This window comes from Rhinoderma darwinii, chromosome 2, assembly GCF_050947455.1.
Source record: "Rhinoderma darwinii isolate aRhiDar2 chromosome 2, aRhiDar2.hap1, whole genome shotgun sequence".
NCBI classification, from domain to species: domain Eukaryota; kingdom Metazoa; phylum Chordata; class Amphibia; order Anura; family Rhinodermatidae; genus Rhinoderma; species Rhinoderma darwinii.
In genome coordinates, this window is record NC_134688.1 from 182,611,323 (window position 1) to 182,639,031 (window position 27,709).

General features: G+C 44.0%; 1 protein-coding gene across 1 annotated transcript; it reads right to left on the minus strand.

Annotated features, from left to right (window-relative positions):
* Positions 1 to 8,060: 8,060 nt before the first annotated feature.
* Positions 8,061 to 25,456, minus strand: NIPA1 (NIPA magnesium transporter 1). Its single transcript, XM_075852578.1, has 5 exons — positions 25,130 to 25,456; positions 22,842 to 22,889; positions 21,610 to 21,700; positions 19,963 to 20,123; positions 8,061 to 14,878 (listed from the first exon to the last, which is right to left on the minus strand). Exons 1-5 carry the CDS (start codon positions 25,245 to 25,247, stop codon positions 14,367 to 14,369), a joined length of 930 nt encoding a protein of 309 aa, XP_075708693.1. The 5' UTR covers positions 25,248 to 25,456; the 3' UTR covers positions 8,061 to 14,366.
* Between the last annotated feature and the right edge of the window lie 2,253 nt (positions 25,457 to 27,709).

A 27,709-nucleotide genomic window follows, 5' to 3' on the forward strand; every position in this document is an offset into this window, starting at 1 on the left:
GCAGTGGTGAATGAGCCGAATCAAACCAGGGGTGTACGTAGTAGCAAAATCAGAGCAGGAGAATAGTCAGGCAAGTCAGGGTCAATAAGTAACAGCGGTCAATCGGGTGAATAGCAGAAATCGCAGAGCCAGGAAACCAGACAATCACAGGCAAGGAGCATGCTGCAAGTGAGGGTATAAATAGACCAAGGGCGGGAGCTAGAACAGTCAGGCCAGGCTGTGATAGGTTCTCCCTCTCCTCAGCCTGCAAGCCTGAGTGGTAACAGATCGCGTCACTCTAGCAGACCTTGGAGCTGATGAGGGCTGATTAACCCCGGGTGTCGATACAGAACCTGTGGCTGCCAAACCCTTTACAGTACCCCCCCCCCCCTTTTATGATGGGCCACTGGACCCTTCCTAGGTGGGCCTGGCTTGTTGGGGAACCGAAGATGAAACTTCCTGAGCAATAACCCGGCGTGAACATCCCGGGCGGTTACCCAAGTCCTCTCCTCAGGCCCGTATCCTCTCCAATGGACCAGGTACTGGAGGGAGCCTTGGACCATCCTGCTGTCCACAATCTTGGCTACCTCGAATTCTACCCCATCCGGAGTGAGAACAGGGACCGGAGGTTTCCTCGATGAAGCCAAGGACGGGGAGCAGCTTTCAAGAGGGAGGCATGGAACACGTTGTGTATCTGAAAAGACGGGGGTAACTCCAGCCGGAAGGAGACAGGGTTGAGGACCTCAATGGTTTTGTACGGCCCTATATACCGGGGAGCAAATTTCTTGGACGGAACTTTAAGGCGCAAATTTTTATAAGACAACCACACCAGATCCCCGACTACAAATAAGGGGTTAGTTGAACGTCTTTTATCTGCCGGAGTCTTTTGGATGTTCTGGGATGCCTCAAGGTTCTTCTGGACCTGGGCCCAGACTGTGCACAGTTCCCGATGAACGACATCTACCTCGGGATTGTTGGAACCACCAGGTGAAACGGAGGAGAACCGTGGATTAAACCCAAAATTACAGAAGAAGGGGGGAGACCCCCGACGAGTTACTGACCCGGTTATTAAGGGAAAATTCGGCGAGGGGAATGAAGGAGACCCAATCATTTTGACAGTCTGAGATAAAACACCTTAAGTATTGTTCTAGAGACTGATTAGTCCTCTCAGTTTGGCCATTACTTTCAGGATGGAAGGCCGAGGAAAAGGACGGATCAATCTCCAGCTTCTTACAGAAAGCTCTCCAAAATAATGAAACAAATTGTACCCCTCTGTCAGAAACAATATTGACCGGGACCCCATGGAGACGCAGAATGTGTTTGACAAACAAGGTAGGTAACGTCTTGGCATTGGGTAGTTTCTTGAGGGGTACAAAGTGGCACATCTTACTGAAGCGGTCTACTACAACCCACACCACCGACTTGCCTTGGGATGGAGGTAGATCGGTGATAAAATCCATGGAGATATGTGTCAAAGGTCTCTGGGAAATGGGCAACGAACATAGTAAGCCCGCAGGTCGGGACCTGGAAGTCTTAAGACTTAGCACAAATTTCACAAGCGGCGATGTAGGCCTTAACGTCTTTAAGCAACCCAGGCCACCAATAGGTTCTACAAATGAGGTGCTTGGTACCCAGGATGCCTGGATGGCCAGATAGTGCGGAGTCATGATTCTCCCTGAGCAACCTTAGCCGGAATTGCAGGGGAACAAACAGCTTGTTCTCAGGAAGGTTCTCGGGAGCAGAACCTTGATCAGCCGCAATTTCGGAGACTAAGTCTGAATCCACGGAGGATATGATTATACCTGGGGGCAAAATACAAGCGGGGTCCTAATATTAATATTTTTTGACCCAGCCCTATAGGTAACCACAAAGTTGAATATCTTAAAAAAGAACGCCCATCGAGCTTGTCTCGGGTTTAGCCCCTGGGCAGATTCTAGGAAAACCAGATTCTTGTGGTCAGTAAGGAACGTTACCTGGTGCCTAGCCCCCTCCAGGAAGTGGCGCCACTCTTCAAATGCCCATTTAATGGCAAGGAGTTCGCGGTTGCCGTCATAATTTCTCTCGGTGGAGGAGAACTTCCTGGAGAAGTAGGCACAGGGACGGAGATGGGGGAGAGACCCAGTACCTGTAATGACGAAGAAGGGAGACAGACAGGTAAGCCCTAATCTACCCGCCACTCAGTCCCTGCCTACTTGCAACGGCCCGTCCTAGGCGACGGCGTACAACTGGGTGACGGTCCCTACGCTCAATAAGTGCACGACAGACAAGGGTACACAGAAGCTAAGGGAAATGGGCCAGTTGCCCACGGCAACACCATGAGCAACAAGAGTAGTGAACGAGCCGCGTCAAACCAGGAGTGTACGAGGTACCAAACGCAGAGCAGGTTGAGTAGTGAACGAGCCGAGTCAAACCAGGAGTGTACGAGGTACGAAACGCAGAGCAGGTTGAGTAGTCAGTAAGCCAGGGTCAATATGAAGCAGGGACAAATAGTTCAAGCAGCAGAGCCAGGAAACAGGAGAATCACAGGCAAAGGAGGAGCAGGAAGTGAAGGTATAAATAGACAGAGGGCGGTAGCTAGCTCCGTCTGGCCAGGCTGTGATAGGCTCTCCCACTCCTCAGCCTCCCAGCCTGATTGGTAGAAGGAGGGGTCACTCGATCAGACTTAGGAGCAGGTGCAGACTGACTAACCACGGATGTCGACACAGAAGCTGTGTCTGGCAGATCCTTTACAGTACCCTGGGACAAAACAGCACCCACTGCCACCTTGGAGGCTTCAACCTCCAAGATGAATGGCTCCATTTGGTTAGGCTGAATCAGCACTGGGGCAGAGACAAAGCACCTCTTAAGGATCTCAAAAGCCTGGACCGCCTCCGGAGGCCAGTGGAGGAGATCAGCACCTTTACAAGTGAGGTCCCTAAGAGGCTTAGCGATGACCGAGAAGTTAGCAATAAATCTCCTGTAATAATTAGCAAACCCCAGGAAACACTGTAAAGGACTTCAGGGAGGCAGGGCGGACCCATTCTGCCACAGCCTGAACCTTGGCAGGGTCCATGCGGAATTCGTTAGGAGTGAGGATTTGACCCAAAAATGGTATCTCCTGCACCCCAAACACACATTTTTCGGTTTTTGCAAAGAGTTTGTTTTTCTGAAGGGCCTGGAGCACCTTTCTGACATGCCCAATGTGATAGGACCAGTCCTTGGAAAACACAAGTATATCATCAAGGTACACTACAAGAAATACCCCCAGATAGTCTCTTAAAATATAATTTATGAAATTCTGGAAGACCACGGGAGCATTACACAACCCAAAGGGCATGATGAGATCTTCAAAATGACCTTCGGGTGTATTAAACGCAGTCTTCCACTCATCCCCCTCTCTGATATGGATAAGGTTATAAGCCCCCCGAAGATCAAACTTAGAGAACCATTGGGCCCCCTGAACCTGATTGAAGAGATCAGGAATCAAAGGAAGGGGATATTGGTTCCTTACAGTGATCTTATTTAAATTTCGGTAATCGATGCACGGCTTAAGACTACCATCCTTCTTCCCCACGAAGAAGAAGCCAGCACCTACCGGAGAAGTAGAGGGGCGAATGTAACCCTTGACCAGGCTTTCCAGGATATAACCTCTCATGGCTTCACGTTCAGGACAAGAGAGATTAAATATCCTTCCTTTAGGGAGCCTTGCTCCTGGTACCAAATCGATTGCGCGATCGTACTCTCTATGAGGAGGTAACTCTTCGGAGGCCCTTTTAGAAAAGACATCAGCGAAGTCCTGAATAAACTCAGGTAGAGTGATCACCTCCTCAACGAGAGAAACCAAATTAATAGAAAAACATGACGTCATGCATTCATTACCCCATTTAGTAAGATCACCAGTATTCCAGCCAAAAGTGGCATTATGCGTCTGCAACCAGGGGAGGCCTAAAATCAAAATCGGACAATAACCCCTGCATCACAGAACACTGCTCCAAATGAATGGAGCCAACAAGGAGTTCAAAAACAGGGGTATGCTGCATAAAATAACCATTGGCAAGCGGTGTGGAGTCTATACCCACTACCGGGACAGGTTTAGGCAAATCAATTAGTGGCATAGCTAGAGACATAGCAAATTCCACATAATATTAGCAGCAGACCCTGAATCCACGAAGGCACTCCCGGTGGCAGACCTACCATCAAAAGAAACCTGAAAGGGAAGCAAGATTTTATTAGGCTTCATATTTACGGGAAATACCTGTGCGCCCAAGCGATCTCCCCGCTGGTCACTTAGGCGCGGAAGTTTTCCGGCTGCTTATTCTTGCGCCTGGGACAGGAGTTCAATTGATGCTTGTCATCCCCACAGTAGAAGCAGAGACCATTCCTGTGGAAATCTCTACGTTGTTGGGGAGACACGGAGGCCCCGAGTTGCATCTGTTCATCCGAATTCTCCATGGAAGAACGAAGCAACGAAACCTCTGGAGCGATCATAGGGGAGCCAAAGGTGAAGGCACCAGAACGTTCAAGTCGTTGTTCCCTGAGATGTCGGTCAAGACGTACCGCTAAAGCCATAGCCTGATCTAGAGAGTCTGAGGAGTGATAGCTAACAGGTCTTTCAGGGCGTTCGACAGACCCAATTTAAACTGGCACCTCAAGGCAGGGTCATTCAACCGAGAAGCTACACACCACTTCCTAAAGTCAGAACAGCACTCTTCAACGGGTCTCTTACCCTGATGTAAGGTCACCAGCTGACTCTCGGCAAAGGCAGTCTTGTCAGTCTCGTCATAGATGAGCCCGAGAGCAGAAAAAAAAAAGGTAAACAGAAGAAAGTTCAGGGGCGTCAGGAGCCAAGGAGAAGGCTCATTCCTGGGGGCCGTCCTGGAGCCGGGACCTAATTATACCCACTCGCTGGCTCTCAGAACCTGAGGAGTGGGGTCTTAATCGGAAATATTGTCTACAACTCTCCCGAAGAGAAAAAGGTCCTCCGGTCCTCTGAGAACCGGTCAGGCAACTTGAGGTGGGGTTCAAGAGGTGAGGTGAAGGGCACTACCTGGGTAGCATCACGCTGGTTGAACCTCTGAGCAAGGTCTTGGACCTGTAGGGAGAGACCCTGCATTTGCTGAGCCAGGGCCTCAAGGGGGTCCATAGTAGTCAGGGACCAGGGTAAGAAAAAGGTATGGGGCCTGTGATTATGTAATGAATCGGGGTAGGGAGACTGACAGGTGAGCCCTAATCTACCCGCAACTCAGTCCCTGCCTACTTGCATGGCCCGTCCTAAGTGACGGCGTACAACTGGGCGACGGTCCCTATGCTCAGTAAGTGCAAGACAGACAACACAAGGTGGGGGGTAGGGGCAGTTGCCCACGGAGACACCGTGAGCAACAGGCAGTGGTGAACGAGCCGAATCAAACCAGGGGTGTACGTAGTAGCAAAATCAGAGCAGGAGAATAGTCAGGGTCAATAAGTAACAGCGGTCAATCGGGTGAATAGCAGGAATCGCAGAGCCAGGAAACCAGACAATCACAGGCAAGGAGAATGCTGAAAGTGAGGGTATAAATAGACCAAGGGCGGGAGCTAGAACAGTCAAGCCAGTCTGTGATAGGTTCTCCCTCTCCTCAGCCTGCAAGCCTGAATGGTAACAGATCGCGTCAGTCTAGCAGACCTTGGAGCTGATGAGGGCAGATTAACCCCGGGCGTCGACACAGAACCTGTGTCTGGCAAACCCTTTACACTTATTACAGCAAGTGGGCAAATTTAAAGGGATTGTGGGGCCAATGGAGGTCTTATTTCATGTACAACATGATGGAAAAAAGAAAAAAAGAAGAATGGTGGAACTTCTTTTTCCATTCCCCAAAACAGTTAATAAGTTAATTAATAAGTAATTTTTATCCCAAATTTGTGCAATGAAAAATACAACTCATCCCACAAAAAACAAGCCATCATAAATGATCACCTATTTACAGGACACGAACATTTTCTGATCACTGGGGGCCCCGACAATCGTGAAAGCGGTGGTCCTGACCCCTCTTTCCTCACTGCTCGACCGCAGTGAGAACATTAAATGGAGCACCAGACAAGCATGCTGATATATTCAAAGTCTATGGGACTGACAGAAACAGCTGAGATTTTTTTTCCATCATTCCCCTAGGTCCCATGCACACGGCCGTATATTTCATCCGTAATTAGACCCATTCATTTCTATTGGCCACGGACACCTTTCAGTATATTGCTGAAAAAAATTATAGAACCGCTCCTATTTTTGCCCTTAATTACAGCACAGACTCTCCCATAGAAGCCTGTGCAACGGTAAAACGGCCATATTTACGGAAGCAAAGCTATGCAACATTAGGGTGACATGTAATTCCCGGCACAGATCTACGTAACGGACACCCTTCCATAGCGATACGGAAAGGTGTCCGCGGCCAATAGACCTGAATGGGTCCGTAATTGCGGAAAGTATTACGGTCTGCAGTTACGGAGATATTTTACGGCAGTGTGCATGGGGCCTTAAAGAGGCTTGGTCACCAGTTTATAATTGCCCTATCTTAAGTAATGTGTAGTTCTTTTTAAAAAACTTTTATTTTTGACAAAGTTATAAGTATTTATTTACAAGTGTTATGTAAATTTGTTCTTTTTGCCCAAGTGGCTGTTTTTTTTACTTTTCACGAAGTGGTCGTTGTAAAGAGGAGTGTAGGACACTGACCAATCAGCGTCATACACTTCTCTTCATTCATGTTCAGCTGTACTCACAGCACAGCGTGATCTCGCTGTGCAGTCACTCCCACAGTAACTTTACCGGAGTGTCGGGAGAATGAAAAGACTTTGCCTCCTGGCTGGAAGCGGTATCTTTTCATTCTCCCGACACTCTGGTAAAGTTAATGTGGGACTAAGTGACAGCACAGCGTGATCTCGCAAGATCACGCTGTGCTGTGAGTACAGCTGAACATGAATGAAGAGAAGTGTATGACGCTGATTGGTCAGCGTCATACACTTCTCTTTACTACGCCCACTTGGTCAAGAGTAAAAAAACGGCCACTTGGGCATTAAGAACAAATTTGCATAACACTTAAAATGCTCATAACTTTGTCCAAATTTTTTTTTTTTTTAAAAAAAAGAACACATTACTTATCTACATTAAAGCGCCTATTAAGATTAGTTAGGGCAGTTATAAACTGGTGACAGCCTCTTTAAGCCTTAGGCTATGTTCACACGGAGTATTTTGGGGGAGGAATATCTGCCTCAAAGTTCCAAACGGAATTTTGAGGCAGATATTCCTCCCCCAAAATACTCAGTGTGAACAGCAATTATCGCGCCGTTTTTCGCCCGCGGCCATTGAGCGCCGCGGGCATAAAACACGCTTTCTCCTGCCTCCCATTGAAGTCAATGGGAGGTCGGAGGCGGATGCGCCCGAAGATAGGGCATGTCGCTTCTTTTTCCCGCGAGGCAGTTTTACTGCTCGCGGGAAAAAGACGCCGACGCCTCCCATTGAAATCAATGGGAGGCGTTCTCGGGCCGTTTCTGCCGAGTTTTGCGACGCGGTTTTGCGACCCCGTGTGAACATAGCCTTAAGACTTTAATAACCTAAAACCCTACTATAACCAAGAGGTTTGCCAACTAAATTTAACCTTACAACAATACGGCTAACATAGCAGTAAGAAATAGACAAAGCCGTCATTTCAGCCTCTCTTTCCCTTCGTTAAGTAGCAATTCCTTCTGGAGTGAAAAATGAAAGACAATCTGGTTGCTAGGAATGTGCTACCTAAAAACCCCACTGAAACAGACTGTGGTTATTCAGCTGTATAACCCTAGTAACCACACTGTCCGATATGAATTAGCTAATCAGCATAAAGCCAGACTGACAGTATGCTGACATAGAAGAGGAAAGTTGTAGTATTAAACAATGAGGAGAACTGGTGCATCACTTAACATAAAAAAAAAGGTGTAAAAATAAAATAAACGTCCCGAAATACTATAAAAAAAATAAAAAAAATTTAGCAGGACATATAATAAGTGTATCTTAGAGACAATACAGTTGAAAAGTGATTCATTAGGCATAGCGAAGTCTGGTGTTTCTTTTTATTTAATTTATAAATACAGTACATTATTCTGATTAAATAAATACATATTAATATACAATACATAGGGTTAGTCAGATACACCTACAGTAGGAACAAATTAAACAAGTTATTGTTCTAAGATTTTGATTAAATCTCCATTTTACACGTTGGGAAAACGATTACCAAAGCATCATAAAGAAAACACTTCATTTATCGAGCTTTTTACATATTCAGTCAAGTATGAATGGCTTTTTTACTTCATTAGTTGTAGACTACTTGCCCAGTCTTATGAAAATAAGAACAATTATTATATACAGTACTTTATGTTTACATTTCTTACAATTTTCATACAGACCTAATTTACTTCTTACAGCCTAGGATTTACTACTTTGTATCCAAGGTAAAATGGTATCCCTGCTGTTAAGCTCATGGAGGAGTGCCCGGACCCATTCAACAATAAAAGGGCGTCTTCACATCAGTGTTAGGTTCCATTGATGGGTTCTGTCTGGGGAACCCATCAACAGAAAGGCAAATGGAAACCATAGCTTTCCGTTAGCATTACCATTGATTTCAACGTGATCAGCTTGCTTGTTCAATCCCAAATCTATTTGTCTGTAGTAAAAGGAGTGACATGTAGAACTATGAATACAATTTGAGTTGAACAAGGAGTGTACTTCTACATATAAAATGCCTGGATACATTGTAAAAAAGCCTCAGCTGTGATATGTATTAGGTCTATATGGGTTTTCTGCCTCCTTATGTAAACAAAAATGCCCTAATTTGTGTCACCATATTCTGAGGCGAGCGTTCGTTTTTATCGGTACCATTTTGGGGTACATACAAAGTTTTGATCGCTTTTAACTCCATTTTGTTTGGGAGGTAAAGTGAACAAAACGTAGCAATTCTGGCATTTTTTTTATTATTTTACTGCATTCACCATGCAAGGTAAATAATGTTCTAATGTAATACTTTGGACTTTTACCGAACCGGCGATACCAATTATTATTATTTATTTTTTTTACATTACTTTAGGGAAAAAGTTTATTTTTTTTTTTACATAATTGTAAAACCTTAAAATTTAAAAAAAAAAATGTTTTAGTCCCCCTAGGGTACAATACTCTGCAATACCTATAAATTGCAGTGTAGTGTAATTTTAGCGGTTTCTATTTAGCCCTGTCTCTGGCTTGAGAACGACAATGGGAGACCTGGGGGCCTTCATTAGATCCCAAGACAGCTATCGGCAACCCACAAAAGCATTGCGTGGGGGTGAGGGGCGATGGGATGACGGAGTGGTCACCCCCCTCTTTCTATTGGCTTAGTTGCCTTCTTCGATATTTTCGCACGGCATCTAAGTTCTTTTGCATCTGCGATCCTGGCTATTACATCAAAGACTCGACTGTAACATACAGCTGATACCCGCTGAGTATGAAGTGGGCACAGCCCGCTCTTTACTCCACTTCCCAGCCATGATATACAGTTACGTCATAGGTCGTTAAGTGTGTATTCCCTCTTTAGACATTTATTGCCATATCAACGGGATATGCCATAAATTTCCGATAGAGGCAGGTCGCAGCCTGGTGAGGCGCCAGCCAGCTACCACATCCAGGCAGGGAAAGAATGGAGAGGTGGCTGTGCCTAGCTCTCTCCATTGATTCCCATGGGAGTTAGAGACACAGCCGAACAGCCAATTCTCCATTCATTGGCCTCCTCACCAGGAGGGACGGGGGTCAGAGGACCATCACTCTCGAGATAGGTGCGTGTCCCAGAGCTTACACCCGTATCGATCGGACATTTAAGGCATATCCCATGTACCTTATCCTCCGTTTTGCCCGAGATCTACACATTGCTAAATATACTGATATGCTTGATAATGCCTTCATTGAGAAGGTGAAACATCGCATTTTGCACTAGGTGAATAAATCGCTCTATTTTGTACTCATGCTGGTGTGCTGCCTCTTTCTTCTGGATACGTTCCTGGGGAACGTTGCATGGCTAAATATACATCATTAAAATGATAATTATCATCATGTTTAATAAATAAAAAACATGAGTTCACCTTGCTTGAATTTTTCACTTTATCGCTCTGAATGTATCAAAAATACTGAAGGGCAGCAGCTTGGAAATCAAATTCGTTGTGGCTTTTCTGTCAGCCCAAGACATAAAACAGACTGTTTTACAATCTTCTGTATTCTATTCACAAACTATTGTTTGGGATGGTCAGTAGCCTGTAGTCTGCTGATGGGTTATGGGCTATGAAGGGAACATTTACCAGAAAGCTTGATAAATAAATAATACAATAATAGGGAATTGTTATTTATGCACAGATGAACATGTCTTTGTAGTTCTCGGCAATGCAAATCATTCACATTATTTCCAGAAAGTATTGCATAGAATGGTTGTCTTAATTCAACAATGAATCCAACATTTCTTACGTGTATTATATGGCTTATATGCAGGTACTACTCCTCTCAGTAAAATGAGGTCACCTTAGATGAAGAAGAGGACTAATTTGTCGTTAAAATGTATAAACACGTGTCTTTTTTTGGTGTCTTATGGTTTGCGGATTTGGAAAATACATGTAACTTTTCATTTATCCATGATCATCATTATATTATATGAAACAATTTAAGAGGTCCCATATGTTTTTTTAAAACATTCTTCACAGTGCTAAACCGAGGCAGCAGCTTTAAATGTATCTCAAACATGAACATTATTAAATGAAGTACATGAGCGCACATAAATACATTACAATACATTACCATGCACTAATACTTGTCTGTATAAGCAATTACATCACATCAGAAACTCGTATTTCTGCAGCTTTTAATAAGAAATGTGTTCAAGCATCCTTCATAAACTATCATATGCCACTACAGAAAGCATGTGAAGTGAAGGTATCTATAACATGCCCTATCAAATAGAAGTTAGTGAGTGCATTTTAATGAGTCGCAACGTGAGCTCTCTTCACGCATTTACATTGATGAGAGAACTTGGTCTAGTTATACTTTACTAATATAGATAGTAGTATCCTAGTTTAGCTCACCCTATAATAGTGTATCATTGAATTTTTGGTGAACTTTCTAAATAACAGTGCACTAAAATTTAAACTTTCTTTATTTTGCTTTAAAATCTAGTAATATATAATACTCAACAATAATACGGTTAGGTCAGCAAGGGGAGGAATTGGCTTGAATCTGCTGGACTGTGTGTGCCAGTTTTGTGAGAGTGTGGATAGAATGGAGTGATAGCCTGATCAAACCCTAGCAATTTAGTTTGGATGCTGGTGCACAACAGAATCGCTCTAGGTTTAAAAAGGGTTGCGCAGGTTGGAAGCTGTTTTTTTTTTATACTGGTCACCTATCCACAGGATAGGTCATCAATATATGATCGGTGGGAGTCCAACACACGGAACGATCAGCTGTTTTGGCTGCCGGAACATTTGCAGCTGTAGGTGCCGGAAGCAGGAGGCTCCGGTCACAGTTTAGTGGCCATGCTGCAGTACTGCAGCTCTGCTCCTTTTTACGTGAACAGGAGCAGAGCCGCAGTAATCCAGCACAGTGGTCGGGGTCAGTAAGGCAGATCATTTATCGAATTGCCAGAGGCATAACAAAGCATTTGTTGCCATTTATAACAGCCAAATCAGGTTTTTGGCAGGACCACAACTTGTCCGGGCCACTTTGCACGCCCCTACCCATAAAAGTTCATGAATGCATGTGAACGTTTTGTGCATTACGTGGTTTTCAGCCAAATATTAGCCGGACAGGGGCCTCTATGTGTGTTTGTATCACATTTTATATTACCCCACCCTAACACAATGGGTTCTGTCTACTGACAGATACCCTTTACATATTTACAAAGTGAAATAAGCTGCATTAATGAATATAAGAGAAATCCCCTCACATAAAGCACAAATATTTGTGTGCATTGGTATATTCTATATTTCTGTACCCATTCAAATATTCATTGATCTCTGTAAAAACAAAGAAGCAAACACATTAAGGCCCCGGGCACACGACCGTAGATTTAGTCCGTAATTATGCACCCATTCATTTCTATGGCCGACTGACACCTTCCCGTATATTTACAGGAAGATGTCTGTGCCGTAAAAACCTTCCGTAAAAAATAGGACATGTCCTATTTTTTTTATTTTATGGACCGTGCTCCCATAGTTTATAATGAGCATGGCCCGCAAATGTGGATGGCTGTCGGCGGTCAGCCTGGCCTGTAATCATGGACTGTGATTACGGGTATGGTCGTGTGCATTGGGCCTAACATATGAACTTCATGTGTGTGTGCTGTGCCCTTAGACCATGTTCACAGTTTCCGGATTTAATGCAGAAAAACTCTACAATGAGAATCCACATAGGCTTTGTTTAAAATACATGCACATTTAGATGCGGACTCAGATGTAGTTTTTTTCTGCCGTTTTCTGTGCGATGCATTTCTGCATGTAAAACAGTACAAAAGTATTGCTTTCCAGATTTCCCCATGGTTTTGTGAAGTCGGTGGGTAAAAGAAGCCATTTTCTGCAAGTGACATTCACTTTTTTTCATAATGAGGTGAATATAAAGATCAGTTAAAGACTTATCCTTAGTAAAGTGGACAATAAATGTTTGATGCAGTTCCGTGCCAGAGGCTGAAGTTTTCTCCATTCTTTTCCTGAATGTATAACATTGCCGGGTATATATACAAAGCATATGATAGATGTGTATTCCTAGACTACAGTAATTCAAAGAAAGACAACTTTTATGGTCCGTCATACAGAGGCCAATTTTACAAAAACACAAGTAGTAACATCCATAGTACAGCTCTGTTCTACTTTGGTCACTAGTATTAGTATTTCCTATGAACAGTGATTAAAATAATATATCAGTAAACAATTGCCAAGTATCGTCGGTTAATACTGAGTGAGTAGCCTTAGATGTAATACCGGAGTACACCTCGAGCATTTCACAACAACATAATCATAAATAACGGTTCCCTTTACCATCGTAATCATGTCAGAATACCACAATAATGTCACAATTATAAACCCATTACCGCTGGCCATCCATGCCATATCAATAAGCCATGCTACCCAATAGATACTCACAAATAGAACATTTAAGCATTTTAGTTTTCAGAAAATTAATCTACTGTGGAATGCAATGTCATAAGGCATTTTGCAAATCTTCCTCTTTCAGATATTCAGAGAACTACCTGACTCAATAGATCAACCACTGGTAATGTAAAAGACATCATTGAGGCAAACATTTACAGGGTTATAAACAAGGATTCCCCTGAAGAAAATGCCATCCTTGGTGAATTTGTAAGGATAGAGGTGGCCTGTCAGTGGTCTGTGCCCCCAAGGCAAAAAGTTTAATGGTTCTCAGACTGGCGTCTGTCATTGCTTCCAGTGGGTGCCCGCAATCCATTCCCCAGCATTGATTCTCATTCTAAACCCCCACTTTAAGCTCTATCCCTGACTGTCTAACAACCTCTAAGGATCTTCATCACTGACCAGGAGTAATCCCTCCCTCGGCTGGCCGCATTTGTGTCAAATGCACAGTCCAGCCCTCCTGACCCTTATTGTCCACATATTATAATCAGCCACTAATAAGCAAATTAATTCCCTCTGTGTTCAAGAGCGGGACCTATTACCTCTCCGATAGAACTATCTGTTGTTTGAGGTCGCCATGGTGGGCCACATTCAGAGGGAAACGGAACTGCTTCCTCCTGCATAAGTCCCACTGGCATCTCCCTATAACAGTCAATGCATAATACACAGACAGGCACTGATGGAACCACTTTCACAATGAGGTAATCCTCTACATCTGCTCTGACAGTGGGACCCTGCTGAGACGCGGAATAGTAATCAGGGGATGTGCGGTGTAACAGTCAGTAAATATAGATGCTATACTCTCTACTCTTAGGAGTCTGTAGCCACATTAATTCAGCAGCAGACGTGGAGATATATTCTAAGAAAGCACAGATCACAAAGTTTATGTGACACTACAGTGCTGCATTAGGCTGTGGGTCCGAATACCTCGAAATTATGGGAACTGGTCAGCAGAGTAGACAAGAAATCTACAAAAGTACACCCTTAAGACTACGCGTTATTATATAGTCATAAAAAGCAACTACATTCAAGTGAGATGGTCTTTTATAAGAGCAGGCTCATTCCTTCATATATGTTCTAGTTGTAGGTTATCATTCTCCAGCAGTGTAAATGCACCAAGTTAAAATTGATCATTCATAAAGAGAATTTTTGCTGCATTGCCCTTGTAAAAAAGAAAATATTTTTAAAAGTAGAGGTTAGATTGAGCTTTGCCCAATTTGACATGGATAGCCATGCTATTTCTAAGGCTGGCCTTTTCACTCTGTCTTCTCTGGCGTTTTTCTTAGCTCCCGGAAGCTGATATTAAACTCTTTGAACATCTGAATTAATATGACTCCGGTAGAGACAGTAGTGAACCCACACAACATGGCCAAGAAGTCTACTACTCCTACTTTGGTCCATTCTTGAAAGAGAATTGCAGTTGCAACCAGGACTATTGTTGTGAACATAACATAATAAATAGCGCTAAATATACAAGAGTCATAGTCTTCTAGGGCTTTGTTAATATATCGAAACTGGATGAGAATGCTACACCCCAGGACAGCTATGAGGCATATGAAAAGGTAAGTTGAGCTTGAGCTGCTTGGATTGTTGGTAAAAGCATCTTGAGCAAAAAGTCCAATGCCTTTGGTACAGGGGACAGTAAATGTGCCTAACAGTGAGCACACACCTATGTAAACCATGATATTTTTCTTTCCATACACTGGAGATAGCCAAAAGATCAGCAACGTCAACATCAGAAGAACAAGACAGATGTAAATCAGGAATACTGAAAGACAAAAAAAGACATAGTATTGATCTTTCTGATTCAAACCGACGTACATGGTTAACTGTATGAATGTCCATAAAGTCAGTTTATAAACTTGATAGGAGACCAATGAGCATGATGCAGGGTTAGTGGCTGCATCAACAAGCCAGTGAAATTTCTTACAGTCTATGCCTTGATCATTGTACACAGCCATTGAGGTCAGTGGTGTAGAAGTACGCAATAGTGACAGGTAGGGCTGGGCGATTTTGACCTAAATCAAAATCACAACTAATTGAACATGTAAACTCGATTAAGATTAATAAACTATTTTTAGGCCGCACCCCTTTTTGTATGCCATGCCATTGAATATAGATCCCAAGCCTGCTGTATACTACTGAATATAATATACCCCCAACACGCAGTATAATGTCCCTATAGTTGCCCCCATACAGTATAATGCCCACATACAGCCCCAATAGTGCCTAATAATAAAATAGACACCTTACCCTGTTACAACAACGCAGTGCCGATACTCTGGCCGGGAATACCGCTCCAGGAGGATCCCCTGACGTCACTGTCCATATATGGATAGTGATGTCGGATCCTCCTGGAGCGAAATCCCCGGCCAAAGCGTTGCCGACGCTCTGGCCTGGGATTTTGCTCCTGGAGGAGCCCCTTGCACCACTATCCGTATATTGGCAGTTACATCAGGGGATCCTCCTGGAGCGGAATCCCCGGCCAGAGCGTCGGCAACGCTTTGGCTGGGGATCCCGCTCCTAGAGGGAGCCCCAATAGAGGGGCGGGGGGGGGGGGGTCGTGTGGCACTATCTAGAGGGGACATTAACACCATCTACAGTGGGCACTGGCACGAGCTACGTGGACACTATCTACAGTATGAACTGTTACATTATTTATAGGGGCATTGTGGCACTATCTACATAGGCAATGTGGTGTTTTCAGGGGATTTGGACAAAAACAAAAAAAATTACAATTAAATCAGTTTGTTTTTTTAACAGCCATGAAATGTGGATGCCAAACGGCCATTAAAAACAGACAGAACGACTGGAAATGGATGGAAATTGAGACACTGATGCAAAATGGCCATGAAAAACTAACAGTTGATCAGTTTTTAATGGCCATTTTTCTCACTGTCATGTGAATATAGCCTTAGAATATATACTGTGACACCCATGGCCGTGGACCGTCGGGATCACTCACCCCTTGACGGCCGCAGCCATGGATCAGTGAGCGCTGGCCCGCATCTCCTCCTCAGGAGACGCCAGCGCTCACTTCCACTTCACTCTGATGTGTCCCGTAGGGTGCGCGCACGCACGCTCGTGCCCGGCCTTAACGGGCCAGCGCACGCAACTTAATAGTACGTCTAATTAGCCCATGATCACCCTGGACTATAAGAAGGGCCCTGCCCCTTCCTTCATTGCCTGAGCGTTGTGTTTACCCGTGTTAGTCTTTGCAAATGGTCCCTTAGTGTTTTCCAGTTCCCAGTGTTCCCGTACCCGCTACCTGTATCCCGTGCTACCTTGTCCCTGTGCCATTGAGAGTTGGAGTCGTGTGGTACCGTATTCTACGCCTTCCGTGTTACACCACGCCTGGTGTCTGTCTGATGCCAAGGTCCCATCCGAGCCTACCATCGCTACTGTCTGAAATTAACACAGGTACCCCTATTCGAACTATAGACATTGGCTTGGTATCCTGTTGGCCAGCTACTATCCCGCTACGGTGGTACAGCCCTCAGAGTCCACACACCCGCCGTGACATATACAGCTCTGATACACATACGGTTACTGTAACAAGATGTGCACCCATGTGTCCATCACATGACCATGGACAAAATTTTATCCACTAGAAGTGAACAGTGAAATTTCCTACTGAAAAACAATAAGCAGTCTACTTCTAAAACTGTGAGGAATTAATACAGAAAATATAATGGAAAATGGTATAACTTTTAATTATACCAAACAATAACATTAATTTGCTGAACCTGGATAATCCCTTTAACTGTGAAGTTTTCATTTTTACAGAGCAGTTTTAAAAAAAGAGAAAGCTAAGCTCCGATTGGTTGCCAAGATGTTCTAATATCTGCACTTTATGGAGGTACACTCTGTGGCTGGCACTGTAAAGCACACCTCAACTGATGCAGATGCTTGTTATGAAGAAGTGGTTGAGGTAATTCAATCAGTGATTCATATGCAACTCCCATTTCCTCTTAAAAGGAGGCTCTATATAATTTTTTAGAATATACAGGAGGGGCATTATCCCATATAGTATAACATTCTGCGTAATAGCAATTAATACATTAAGGGTGGATGTCCCAGCAGCACAACCTCTATCCATATGCCCTATTGGGGCATATGGACATCATAGAAGTGGCATAGAGCCAAAGCGAAGAACCGCAAACAGTGGCCACCTCCACTTCATTTATCTAATCTGCAGCCTGCGCTGTTCAATACCTTTTTTGGTGTCTCTCAGATTAAGAGGGTTAGGAGAGACCTTTGATGTCAGCCAGAAGGGCAAAAAAATCTAAAAGATCTCCCTGTCAAAAGTCATTACGTACCGCGACAGCTATGTCCATTTGGCTCCCGTGGACCCAGAAAGGGATGTTATCCCTGCGGAGATTGTAGACCTTGCATTAACAGCTGTCGGGCAACTCATTTTTCGTCAGTCGATAGAATGAGGCACTTTGAGATCAGAGAATACATCTCATGCTGCACAAAGCATATGGTATATTATGCCACATGTGGGTGCCCCAAAGTTTATATAAGGGCTTACCTCTAGGGAATTGAGAATCTGTACGAGAGAGTACGTGCATTATATTATGGGGGCCAGTGAAATCAAGGATCTAACACAGTTAAAGACCTTGCCCATACATTTTAAATTACATCATGGCTGCAATCCTAGAACGTTATCAGTGCGGGGGATTGATAAAATACATTGTCGCATCAGAGGTGGCAATGTGAAGAGAGTTTTGGCACAAAAAGAGTGCAAATAGATCGTCCTGTTGGGATCAATAAAACCTTATGGACTTAACGAAAAACTTAGTTTTGTTCCTTTCTTTTGATTTCTGCTATCTATGCTTTTTTACTAATTGTGTTCTGTATTGTATGTTATTTATAGGTATTTTTTAATTTTATTTCTTCATGTCGGAGTGCCTGAATAGTGGATATCAGATCTAAGTCCTTTGAATATCCTATATAGCGATGTAGTGTGGGAATGAGGATCTGGCGTTTTCACTTCTGTGACCTAGTGTTATGCGATATTTCTTTCCTCATTTCTCTTTTTTTGCCTCTTTCTTGTGTATGTATGTATGTATGTATGTATATATATATATATATATATATATACACACACACACACACACACACACACACACACACACACACTTATTTTTGTTTTATTTTATATTTTATCATTATTATACTTTTTTCATGAAGTATGTTCTGCATCTTTGGAGTGTTTCTCTGAATAGTATAATGGTTTGGTACAAAAATATCACACATGTATAACACATCCCCCACTTTACTTGTTAATACACCCTGTAATGTTGTTGATTGGGTTAATATTGACCCAATTATGTACTGTCAGTTTTAGATACACATCTATGTATGAGATTTATTTTAGTGTTTTATTTCATATTATATACTTGATTCATGTATACTAGTATTTTTTCACTTTAACATTTATATAATTTTTTCACTTGCAGTCCATTAAAATTTCTTTCCTTAGTTATTCATAGTAGTTATTTATTATTTGTGTCTCACTTTATTTTCACATTAATGTCACTGTTATCATAATTTTTTGTTACAATTTTCTTGTAATCTTTATGTACAGGGCTTCCCTTTATTGATTCAGTCATACGTGCTTCTTTGCATTAATTCATTGGGGATATATTACTTTCACTTACAGTCCAAGGTGTCGATCTATAGGGTGAAGACATCTTTTGCTCAGTATCTTGGGCTTACACTCTTCTAAATCCATCTCCAGCGATGATGAGCGCATTCGCGCTGTGGTTACTGGCGGCGATGCATTGACACCTTCGGCTCCCTAGGCGCACTGCACATGTCCGGAACTGCCGTTACGCGTCAGGAATCCGGATGTGCGCTCCAGCGCTTGGAGCCGGAAGTGGGGCATGCCTCGCTTCCGGTCGCGTCAGCAGACATGCGTTGATTCTCTCATTGTGGTGATGGTGGATACTAGATACCCTTATCTCCCCACTATATAAGGGCCATATATTATCAGGACCCAGCACACACCCCCTGAGGAAGCACTCTCAGCGAAACGTGCGTTGGGGTCTCTGTGGCAGAGCGAACATTGGTCTAAACTACTGTTTTGCGGCTGCCTTTTGACTGATATTTGCATGCACTGACACTTTCTCTTGTTTCCCCTTTCACCAGTCAGTTTACAGGATATTAGAGGTAATCAGTATGGAGCCCCTTTTGGTCTAAAATAGATTTTGCAGTTACTCAGTACAACCTTTTTATTTTTACATGTTATCCAGCAATTTCCATGTCTCGCTCTATAATACCACATTGTCTGTACTAGAGTCTTGTCTTTATATGTTTTTTAAAATGTTTGTTGTATTTGTGTAATACATTTTTTAAATTCTTATAGATTTTTGGCTACATGCTCTATTATTTTGGTATGGTTTATATGTTCACATCTGCGTTGTTACATTCCATTGTTCTGCTCCGTCAGAGGAGCAGAACAACAGAATGCCGGACCCAATGGTTCTGTGGCATGACGGACACGGCTGGCGGCCGACGGAACCCATTGACTTTAATGTGTTCCGTCAGGGTGTCCGTGGTCTTACTGGAGACAATAGCGCAGCATGCTGTCCCCGGTAATCTTAGGTGGATCTGCGATGGAGGCCCCTAACGGAGCCTCTGATGCAGATGTGAACGAGGCCTAAACTGTGTTTAGACAAGCCCTTTACTTTAAAAATATGAATTTGAACTAAAATATAGTAATAGTACAGGGGTAACTATTAAGATCTACAAGAAATCATATTGAAAATGTATGTCAATTCCAATCATTATCTAGATAAATTCATTAGTATGATTAGCATGACACTTCCAGAAAGACAACTGTACCGGGGTTAGAAAGCTTTTCTTCAAACTCAGCTCGAGATGTAATACTTTCCGACTTGGGAGAGTGGATTATAAGGATGACAGAGCCCACGCAGCTGAGGAGACATCCTAGTTTGCCCAAGAAATTAAGCTTTTCTTTCAGCACATATGAAGCCAAGATAGACCTTCCGAATGTGAAACAAGATGAACATATATCATTCAGGAAAATCACTTGGGTTACACAATATTTATCTTTAAGAAAATGACAGTAATGTCTATTATTTTTCCAATAAGTTTAGTATATAGGGCCTCGTTCACGCTAGGTTTAGAATGCCATTGCTATTCTAACACACGTGAAAGGCTTTTTGCATCAATTATGCTGTGTCTTCTATACAGGAGAACGGGTAAAACAACGATACTGCTAGCTTCCCTGAGCTTGCAGCATTTTAACAGAATAACAGCCTATGTGTTTTAATGCTAGTCTGACATAGCCTTACTTTAAATAAGCTTATTCTCAATTTCCTTTAGCATGTGAAGAAAAGTCAAACTCCAGTGTTCTTAGATTCTCACATACAGTATCTTCGTGAAGACTTTCTCTTCAAAGTTCAGTAGGGTTTGTGCTACAGACCTCTACTTCCCAATTCACTAACAGAAGCTTTCATCATTGTCTGCCATCTTTCAGATACAGTGGTAACCGATCACTCTGTCTATAAGCCCGCTAGCTCACATTACATCAGCCACCTCTCTCTTTACCCCTATTACACTGAAGGGAGAAACTGCCTGCTTGAATCGGTGCTGATGCTGCTGTGATCACAGGACTTTATTGTGTAGAAACTTCCCTCTATAGACAGCTTGTAATTCCCTGTTTGGGTTAGATATTCAAGTTTCTTAAAGGGGTTGTCCACTACCGGACAACTGATGACCTATCCACCGGATAGGTCATCAGTACATGATCTGTGGGGTCCGACACCCGGATCCTGCACCAATCAGCCGCTCCAGCTGGCTGCAGGCACCGGGAGTCCATGCCGGAAGAAGTTAGCGCCGGTCATGGAGTAGCGGCCAACCTGCAGTACTGCACGTCTGCTCCATTTAAGTGAATAGAAGCAGAGTTGCAGTTCGGCAGTACGGCCGATATGCAATGTACGGAGCCAATTGCTTCCTGCTCCATACATAGTGTGCAATGACATCTGGTGCCCACAGGCATCCGGAGCAGCTGATCGGTGCAGGGTCCGGGTGTCGGACCCGCACCAACGATATACGGATGACCTATCAGGTGGATAGGTCATCAGTTGTGCGGTACTGAACAACCCCTTTAATCTATACCTCTCTCTTTCAGCAAGGAAGAAGCAAAGATCTGCAGTAATTCAAGTCTTCTCCTACTCTGCCCCATACTGAAATAAATGCAGTGTGCAACTAGAACAATTTTTTATTTTTTTAATCTAAATTAGAAACTTGAATTTAGACACTGAGGTGCATATGCTAAAAGGTTTTTAAGTGGATCTCTAGAGGTATACTTTAATAAAAATCAAATGGCAATTATGCAGGCAAATTCTACAAGAGTGATAATACTACCCTGACTGACTTTTTTATAACTTTCCTATCTCCAATTTGTAGACTGTGGTGCCATTTCACGTTCCACCTTTTCTTGAGAGATATTCTACATGGACTTACCCAAAAGGAATGCCCAAAGCACCCAATGGCGTCACCAGCACAGCTGGAGCAGAAGTATACGCTAGGAAATTTCCAATCTGCCCCAAAGCCACTGGAAGAAAGTCAATATATAGTTATAGAACATACTTATGGCTGCCCTACTATAAATACCATAATATCAAACAGAGACAATTTATATCTTTATACAGTTTTTTTACCTATTTTATTAGGGGAGTTTTAGGCTGGGTTCACACTGAGTTTTTTTACAGGCGAAAATTCTGCCTCAAAATTCAGTTTGGAAGTTTGAGGCAGATTTTCCTCTCCCTGCACGCTGATTTTCGCGTCGTTTTTCGCCGCGGCCGTTGAGCGCCGTGGGCATAAAGCTCTGCGAAATATGCTTTCTCTGCCTCCCAGTGATGTCAATGGGAAGTCAGAGGCGTAAACGCCCGAAGATAGGGCATGTCCCTTCTTTTTCCCGCGAGACGGTTTTACCGCTCGCTGGAAAAAAGACAACTCCGCCTCCCATTGAAATCAATGGGAGGCATTTTCGGGCCGTTTTTGACGAGTGTTGCGGCGCAGTTTCCGCGTCCAAAAACTCTGTCTGAACCCAGCCTTAGGGCTTATTCAGACGAAAAGGATATACGTCCGTGCAACGCGCGTGATTTTCACGCGCGTCGCACGGACGTATATAAGTCTATGGGGGCATGCAGACAGTTGCGTGATTTTTACGCAGTGTGAGTACGCTGCGAAAAACTCACGACATGTCCGTTCTTTGCGCGTATTTCGCACATCACGCACCCATTGAATCAATGGGTGCGTGAAAATCACGCATGCCACACAGAAGCACTTCCGTGGGAAGTGCGTGATTCGCGCAACAGCTGTAAAATTATGAATGAAAACAGAAAAGCACCACGTGCTTTTCTGTTTACAAACATCCAAACGGAGTGTCATAATGATGGCTGCTGCGCATAAATCACGCAGCCACGCATCATACGGGGCTGACACACGGAGCTGTTAAGTGCCTTTTGCGCACGCAAAACGCCGCGTTTTTTGCGTGTGCAAAACGCACACGCTCGTATGAATCCGGCCTTATGCAGTTGACGAAAAATATTTTTTTACTTTTATTTTAAATTCCGAGTATCAATTATGTTTAAGTGTCATCACAGAAATTGACCACATTAAATAGCCGCATCATGGATGCTGAGTGGAATAATTGCATGACATAAGACAGGAAGTGTAGACCAGTGACTTACTTGTGATCGTACCTATCCACCATATCAGGTCTTTAAGGTAAGACACACCTAAAATAAAGAATATTAAATAAACTAAAAAAAAACAAAAACACAGATAAAACTTCCTAGTAAAAGATAATATTTGCAATTAAATATTTCAAGATAATTTATAAAATTTCTCTCAATGGGGCATCCGTTATCGCTATTCTGCAATTGAGCTCAGGGTGTAAAGACATGTGTAAGACTCTGTTCACACTAGTGTCATGGCTTCCATTTACAACAGAAGCCATGACGCTGCAACGGATCCAAACGGACACTGAGAGACCCCATTAACTATTATTAGGGTTCTGGTACTTTTGAAGGCAAGAATAGCGCTGCAGACCATCCTGTTTTTGCTGTCAAAAATTGGAGCCTCAACTAAGGCACCTAATTTAGAACCTGTATTTATTTCGCTACCAAGATCGGGTCGGGTCACGGCAACCTGCAGGTCGCAAAGCGGCCACATTGACTTTAATTATGTGCGACGCACGCAGGGGCACACAGAGATCTTTGGCTCCGCGACCAGTGTCACAGCCAATGTTGCCGTGTTGCCCTAGCCTTACTCTGAAGTTGACGGCTACTTCGCCTCCAAGTATTCAGTTAAATAGCTATGTAGATGAAAAGGGGATCTCCGGGACTTTAACATGGCTAGGCCATCAATGTTTGCTCTCCAGGACCCTTGCTCAACAGCACAATGAAGGGGCTATGGCCCTGCATAATTTACACAGGCACATCAGCTGGTTCTTACTGCAGTTCATCAACACTAAAATCCCAGAGAACCCCTTTAATTATGGTAAATCTAAGCTTGTGTATTAGGGAACGGCGTATACAGAAATTCACTAATATACTTCTACAGTCACCTAACATAGAGTGGGCAGGTTTATCATTGTGTAACCACTGTATAACGGTCATAGGTGATTTACTGCAGTCATCGCTCAGATTAATAATTTACATAGAAGATGAATTTGATCCTGCAACATTATTGATAAATCTGAGCCACGGGGAAAGGGGTGTGGGTGGTGATGTGTCAAAAATGGTTCAAAGGAAAAGTGGAGTAGTTGCTCATTACAACCAATCGGGTCGCTGCTTTCATTTATCAGAGGGCAGATGCAAAATGAGAGGTGGAATCTGATTGGTTACTCCACTTTTCCTTTGCACCAGTTTGGATACATCTGGTTGATACAACCCCAGCACTCTCCACAGGTCCAGATACTCCAGCTGTCAAGAAATGAACATATGTATACATCCTCCCGCTTGCTTGTATATTAGGGAATGGCATCATCAGCAGATCTCTATGGTTTTACAGATTGTAATAGTTCAGGTAATAAAAGGAGACAAAAGCTCCTCTCAGCTGCTCGCTCAGCACATCAGCAATTCATGCCAGTCTGTGTTCAGTAACTGGAGATGTCACATGAGTCACCCAGACTGGCATTTTGCAAAGGTGCCCTGAGTGACATTCATGAATCAGACATGGTTCTGTGGGAGCATGCTGGGAATTGTAGTGCACACATGGTGAGCATGCTGGGAATTGTAGTGCACCCATGGTGAGCATGTTGGGAATTGTAGTGCACCCATGGTGAGCATGTTGGGAATTGTAGTGCACCCATGGTGAGCATGCTGGGAATTGTAGTGCACCCATGGTGAGCATGCTGGCAATTGTAGTGCACCCATGGTGAGCATGTTGGGAATGGTAGTGCACACATGGTGAGCATGCTGGCAATTGTAGTGCACCCATGGTGAGCATGCTGGGAATTGTAGTGCACACATGGTGAGCATGCTGGGAATTGTAGTGCACCCATGGTGAGCATGCTGGGAATTGTAGTGCACCCATGGTGAGCATGCTGGGAATTATAGTGCACCCATGGTGAGCATGCTGGGAATTGTAGTGCACCCATGGTGAGCATGCTGGGAATTGTAGTGCACCCATGGTGAGCATGCTGGGAATTGTAGTGCACACATGATGAGCATGCTGGGAATTGTAGTGCACCCATGGTGAGCATGCTGGGAATTGTAGTGCACCCATGGTGAGCATGCTGGGAATTGTAGTGCACCCATGATGAGCATGCTGGGAATTGTAGTGCACCCATGGTGAGCATGCTGGCAATTGCAGGCTGCTTGTTGTACAGTCACTGCCGTCATTGAGACAATATCTGGCTCTGCGCAAGGCTGGTACTGCACCAGTGTGTGGTTGCCAACAACGCTCGCCTACACATACATATATATATATATATATATATATATATATATATATATACGCTGCCCTCCCATACCTCTCGTGCGGGCTCTCAGGATGCCTTTCTTCTGCAGCACAAACGTGGAGCCATTCAGCAGGCTGGAGAAAACTGCCACGCTCAGCCCCAGTAAGGGCAACTCAGCCGGTAAGTCCATGCTGGTTATCCTGCTGTCACTCCGCTGCCCGTAGCCTTGTCATGCTGCCTCTTCCTGACACCCGCAGCCTGTCAGTCCCCTTCCGGTATCACCCGTCCTGTCACTGTGTTGCCCGCTCCCAGCAAACTCACACACACCGCTCTGTACTCTACAGGACCATTGGGATATGCGGGCTTTTTTTTTTCTTTTTTAAACAAACTTTATTGCTATAATACAGGGGTCGGGAACCTATGGCTCGCGAGCCAGATATGGCTCTTTTGATGGCCGTATCTGGCTCGCAGACAGGGCTCCTACCTGTCTATGGGAGGGATGCACGTTGCAGCCGCACAGCTCAGTATAGTACACATGACTATGAGAGCGGGGCTGCGGCTGTGTAATTCAGCCACAGCCCCGCTCCTGAGTCCTGACATATGCGCGCGGGGTCAGCATCATGTGATGCGGCCGGCGCTGCACTAATGATCTGCGGCATTGAAGACAGAACATGGCGGGCGCGCTACAAAGCACCCCCATGTTGTCTTCAGTGCCTGAACTGCCGCTCATTAGTGCAGCGCCGGCCGCATCTCCTCATGCTGACCGCGCGCGCACTTCCTGTCAGGAGCGGGGCAATGGCTGTATTACACAGCCGCAGCCCCGCTCTATAACGCCGGAGATCAGAGAACCTCTCATCTCCGCCGTTATTCCCGTGAATGCTGCGATCACAGCTGACTGCAGCATTCAGGGGAAAGTGAGAAGGGGGGATGCCCCTGGATCGCATCACAGGGAATTCCTGTGACGCGATCGAGGGCCATACCATATATGGGCAGACAGCCCAGGGTCTATTGACGGACCCCAGGGCTGTCTGACCATATCTCTTGTTGTTAGGATATACCCAAGTATGTCCTAACAACAGCCTGTGTATTATCCGTCCACAGGTTAATGTACTGGCACATATCTGATATATGTCAGTACATTTAAGTTTAAAAATAAAGTAAAAACAAAGTATGGTTACATTTTTAAAAAAATATACACCTTCACCTTTTTTACAATAAACATTAAAATAAGTCTCAATACATAAAATACACACATTCAGTAATGGCGCGGACAACAATGTTTTTGCATCATTTATGATGTGTACGCTGTAAAAAAATGAAATAAACACGGCTTTCATTCACTTATTAATGTGAGGCGCGAGGTGCGATGAATTTACCCTCCATGTTCCTCACATTAATAGTAATTAACCCCATCATGTACCTCGCCTATCTGCGCATGCGCGAGTTCAAAGAGACAGAGAGTCCTGGGTCCTGCCGCCGATGGCCATAGTGAAGCGCTCCTGCACGAAATGGTGAGTATATCTTAAATTCTATATTTTAAGGGTAAAAGTTGGGGGTCGTCTTATACGCCCAGTCGTCTTATACGCCGACATATACGGTAGTTCTTTGATGGCCTGATAAGCATTGGCGGCAGTGGTGAGCGGCAGGGAGCATGGACTACATTTCCCATAACTCCCTGCATAGCCGCGCCGTCTGCAAGCACGCACCTGCGTCCCCTAGTGAAGCGGCATCTGCCTCCTCCCTTGTGTCTCCCTTGGACGTTCCAGAAACCCCTGGCTGTGCTGCTGCTTTGAAGGTGAACATTATAACATGGAAATTGTTACACAGCCTCATGGTCAGCAGCAGTGAGCTGCATCAATAAAGGGGCTGTGTAATACAGTGTGTCCCACCAACCCCCCCTTCCCACTTCACCCCTGAAAATAATCCCACATAATCCATAATATAGCCCCCCCCCAAAAAAAAATAAAAAATATGGCCTTAAAAAACATCTGCCACCCATATTACACTCTTGGGGGCTTTAAATTAATCTCTTGTGGGCATAAGAAACTGATTTAAAGGACCACTATCAGGGCAAAAATCTGTTCTGAGCGCTTTATTACAGCTCTGGAGGTCTCCCAGATGGGTCTGAGCCTCTCTTTTTTGTTCATTTTCTGTAAGACCAACACTTTTAAAAGGGCCACTGACAGATACAATTGCTCCAGCGGTCACTTAGTACACAAAGGAGTGTTCCTCTCTGCTGCACTAAGCCACCGCTGGACCTAAACAATAATTCGCTGTAAAATAATAAAATAGATAATTGACATAACTGACAATGCGTTGTGTGACATGTCCAACATTCCAGCTTCTTTCTTCTGCGAATGCCTCAAAGCTGGCATTCTCTCAACATCAGGTGGGAAGAATGCCAGCTTCCAGTCATGCGCAGGAAAAAGAAGAAGCTGGACTGATGTCATGCATCGCAAGCTCACAATGTAAGTTATTTATTTAATTTTTTTACTGCTAATTACCATTGTTTCAGTCCAGTTGTGGCTTTATACAGCAGGGAGGAGCATTCCTTGCTGTACTAAGTGAACATTGGAGCGATTGATCTGTCAATGGCCCTTTAAACATATTGTACGGCTCTCGCGGAATTATATTTCAAAATATGTGGCGTTT

Bases quoted from the DNA above. Each gene is read 5' to 3' on its own strand.
- NIPA1 (XM_075852578.1), bottom strand. From the start codon at position 25,247: ATGGACTTACCGGCTGAGTTGCCCTTACTGGGGCTGAGCGTGGCAGTT. The intron at 22,890-25,129 runs GTATGGGAGGGC...TCTTTATTTTAG, and splicing joins CCTGAGAGCCCGCACGAGAG to GTGTGTCTTACCTTAAAGAC. The intron at 21,701-22,841 runs GTAAGTCACTGG...ACTTTCTTCCAG, and splicing joins GTGGATAGGTACGATCACAA to TGGCTTTGGGGCAGATTGGA.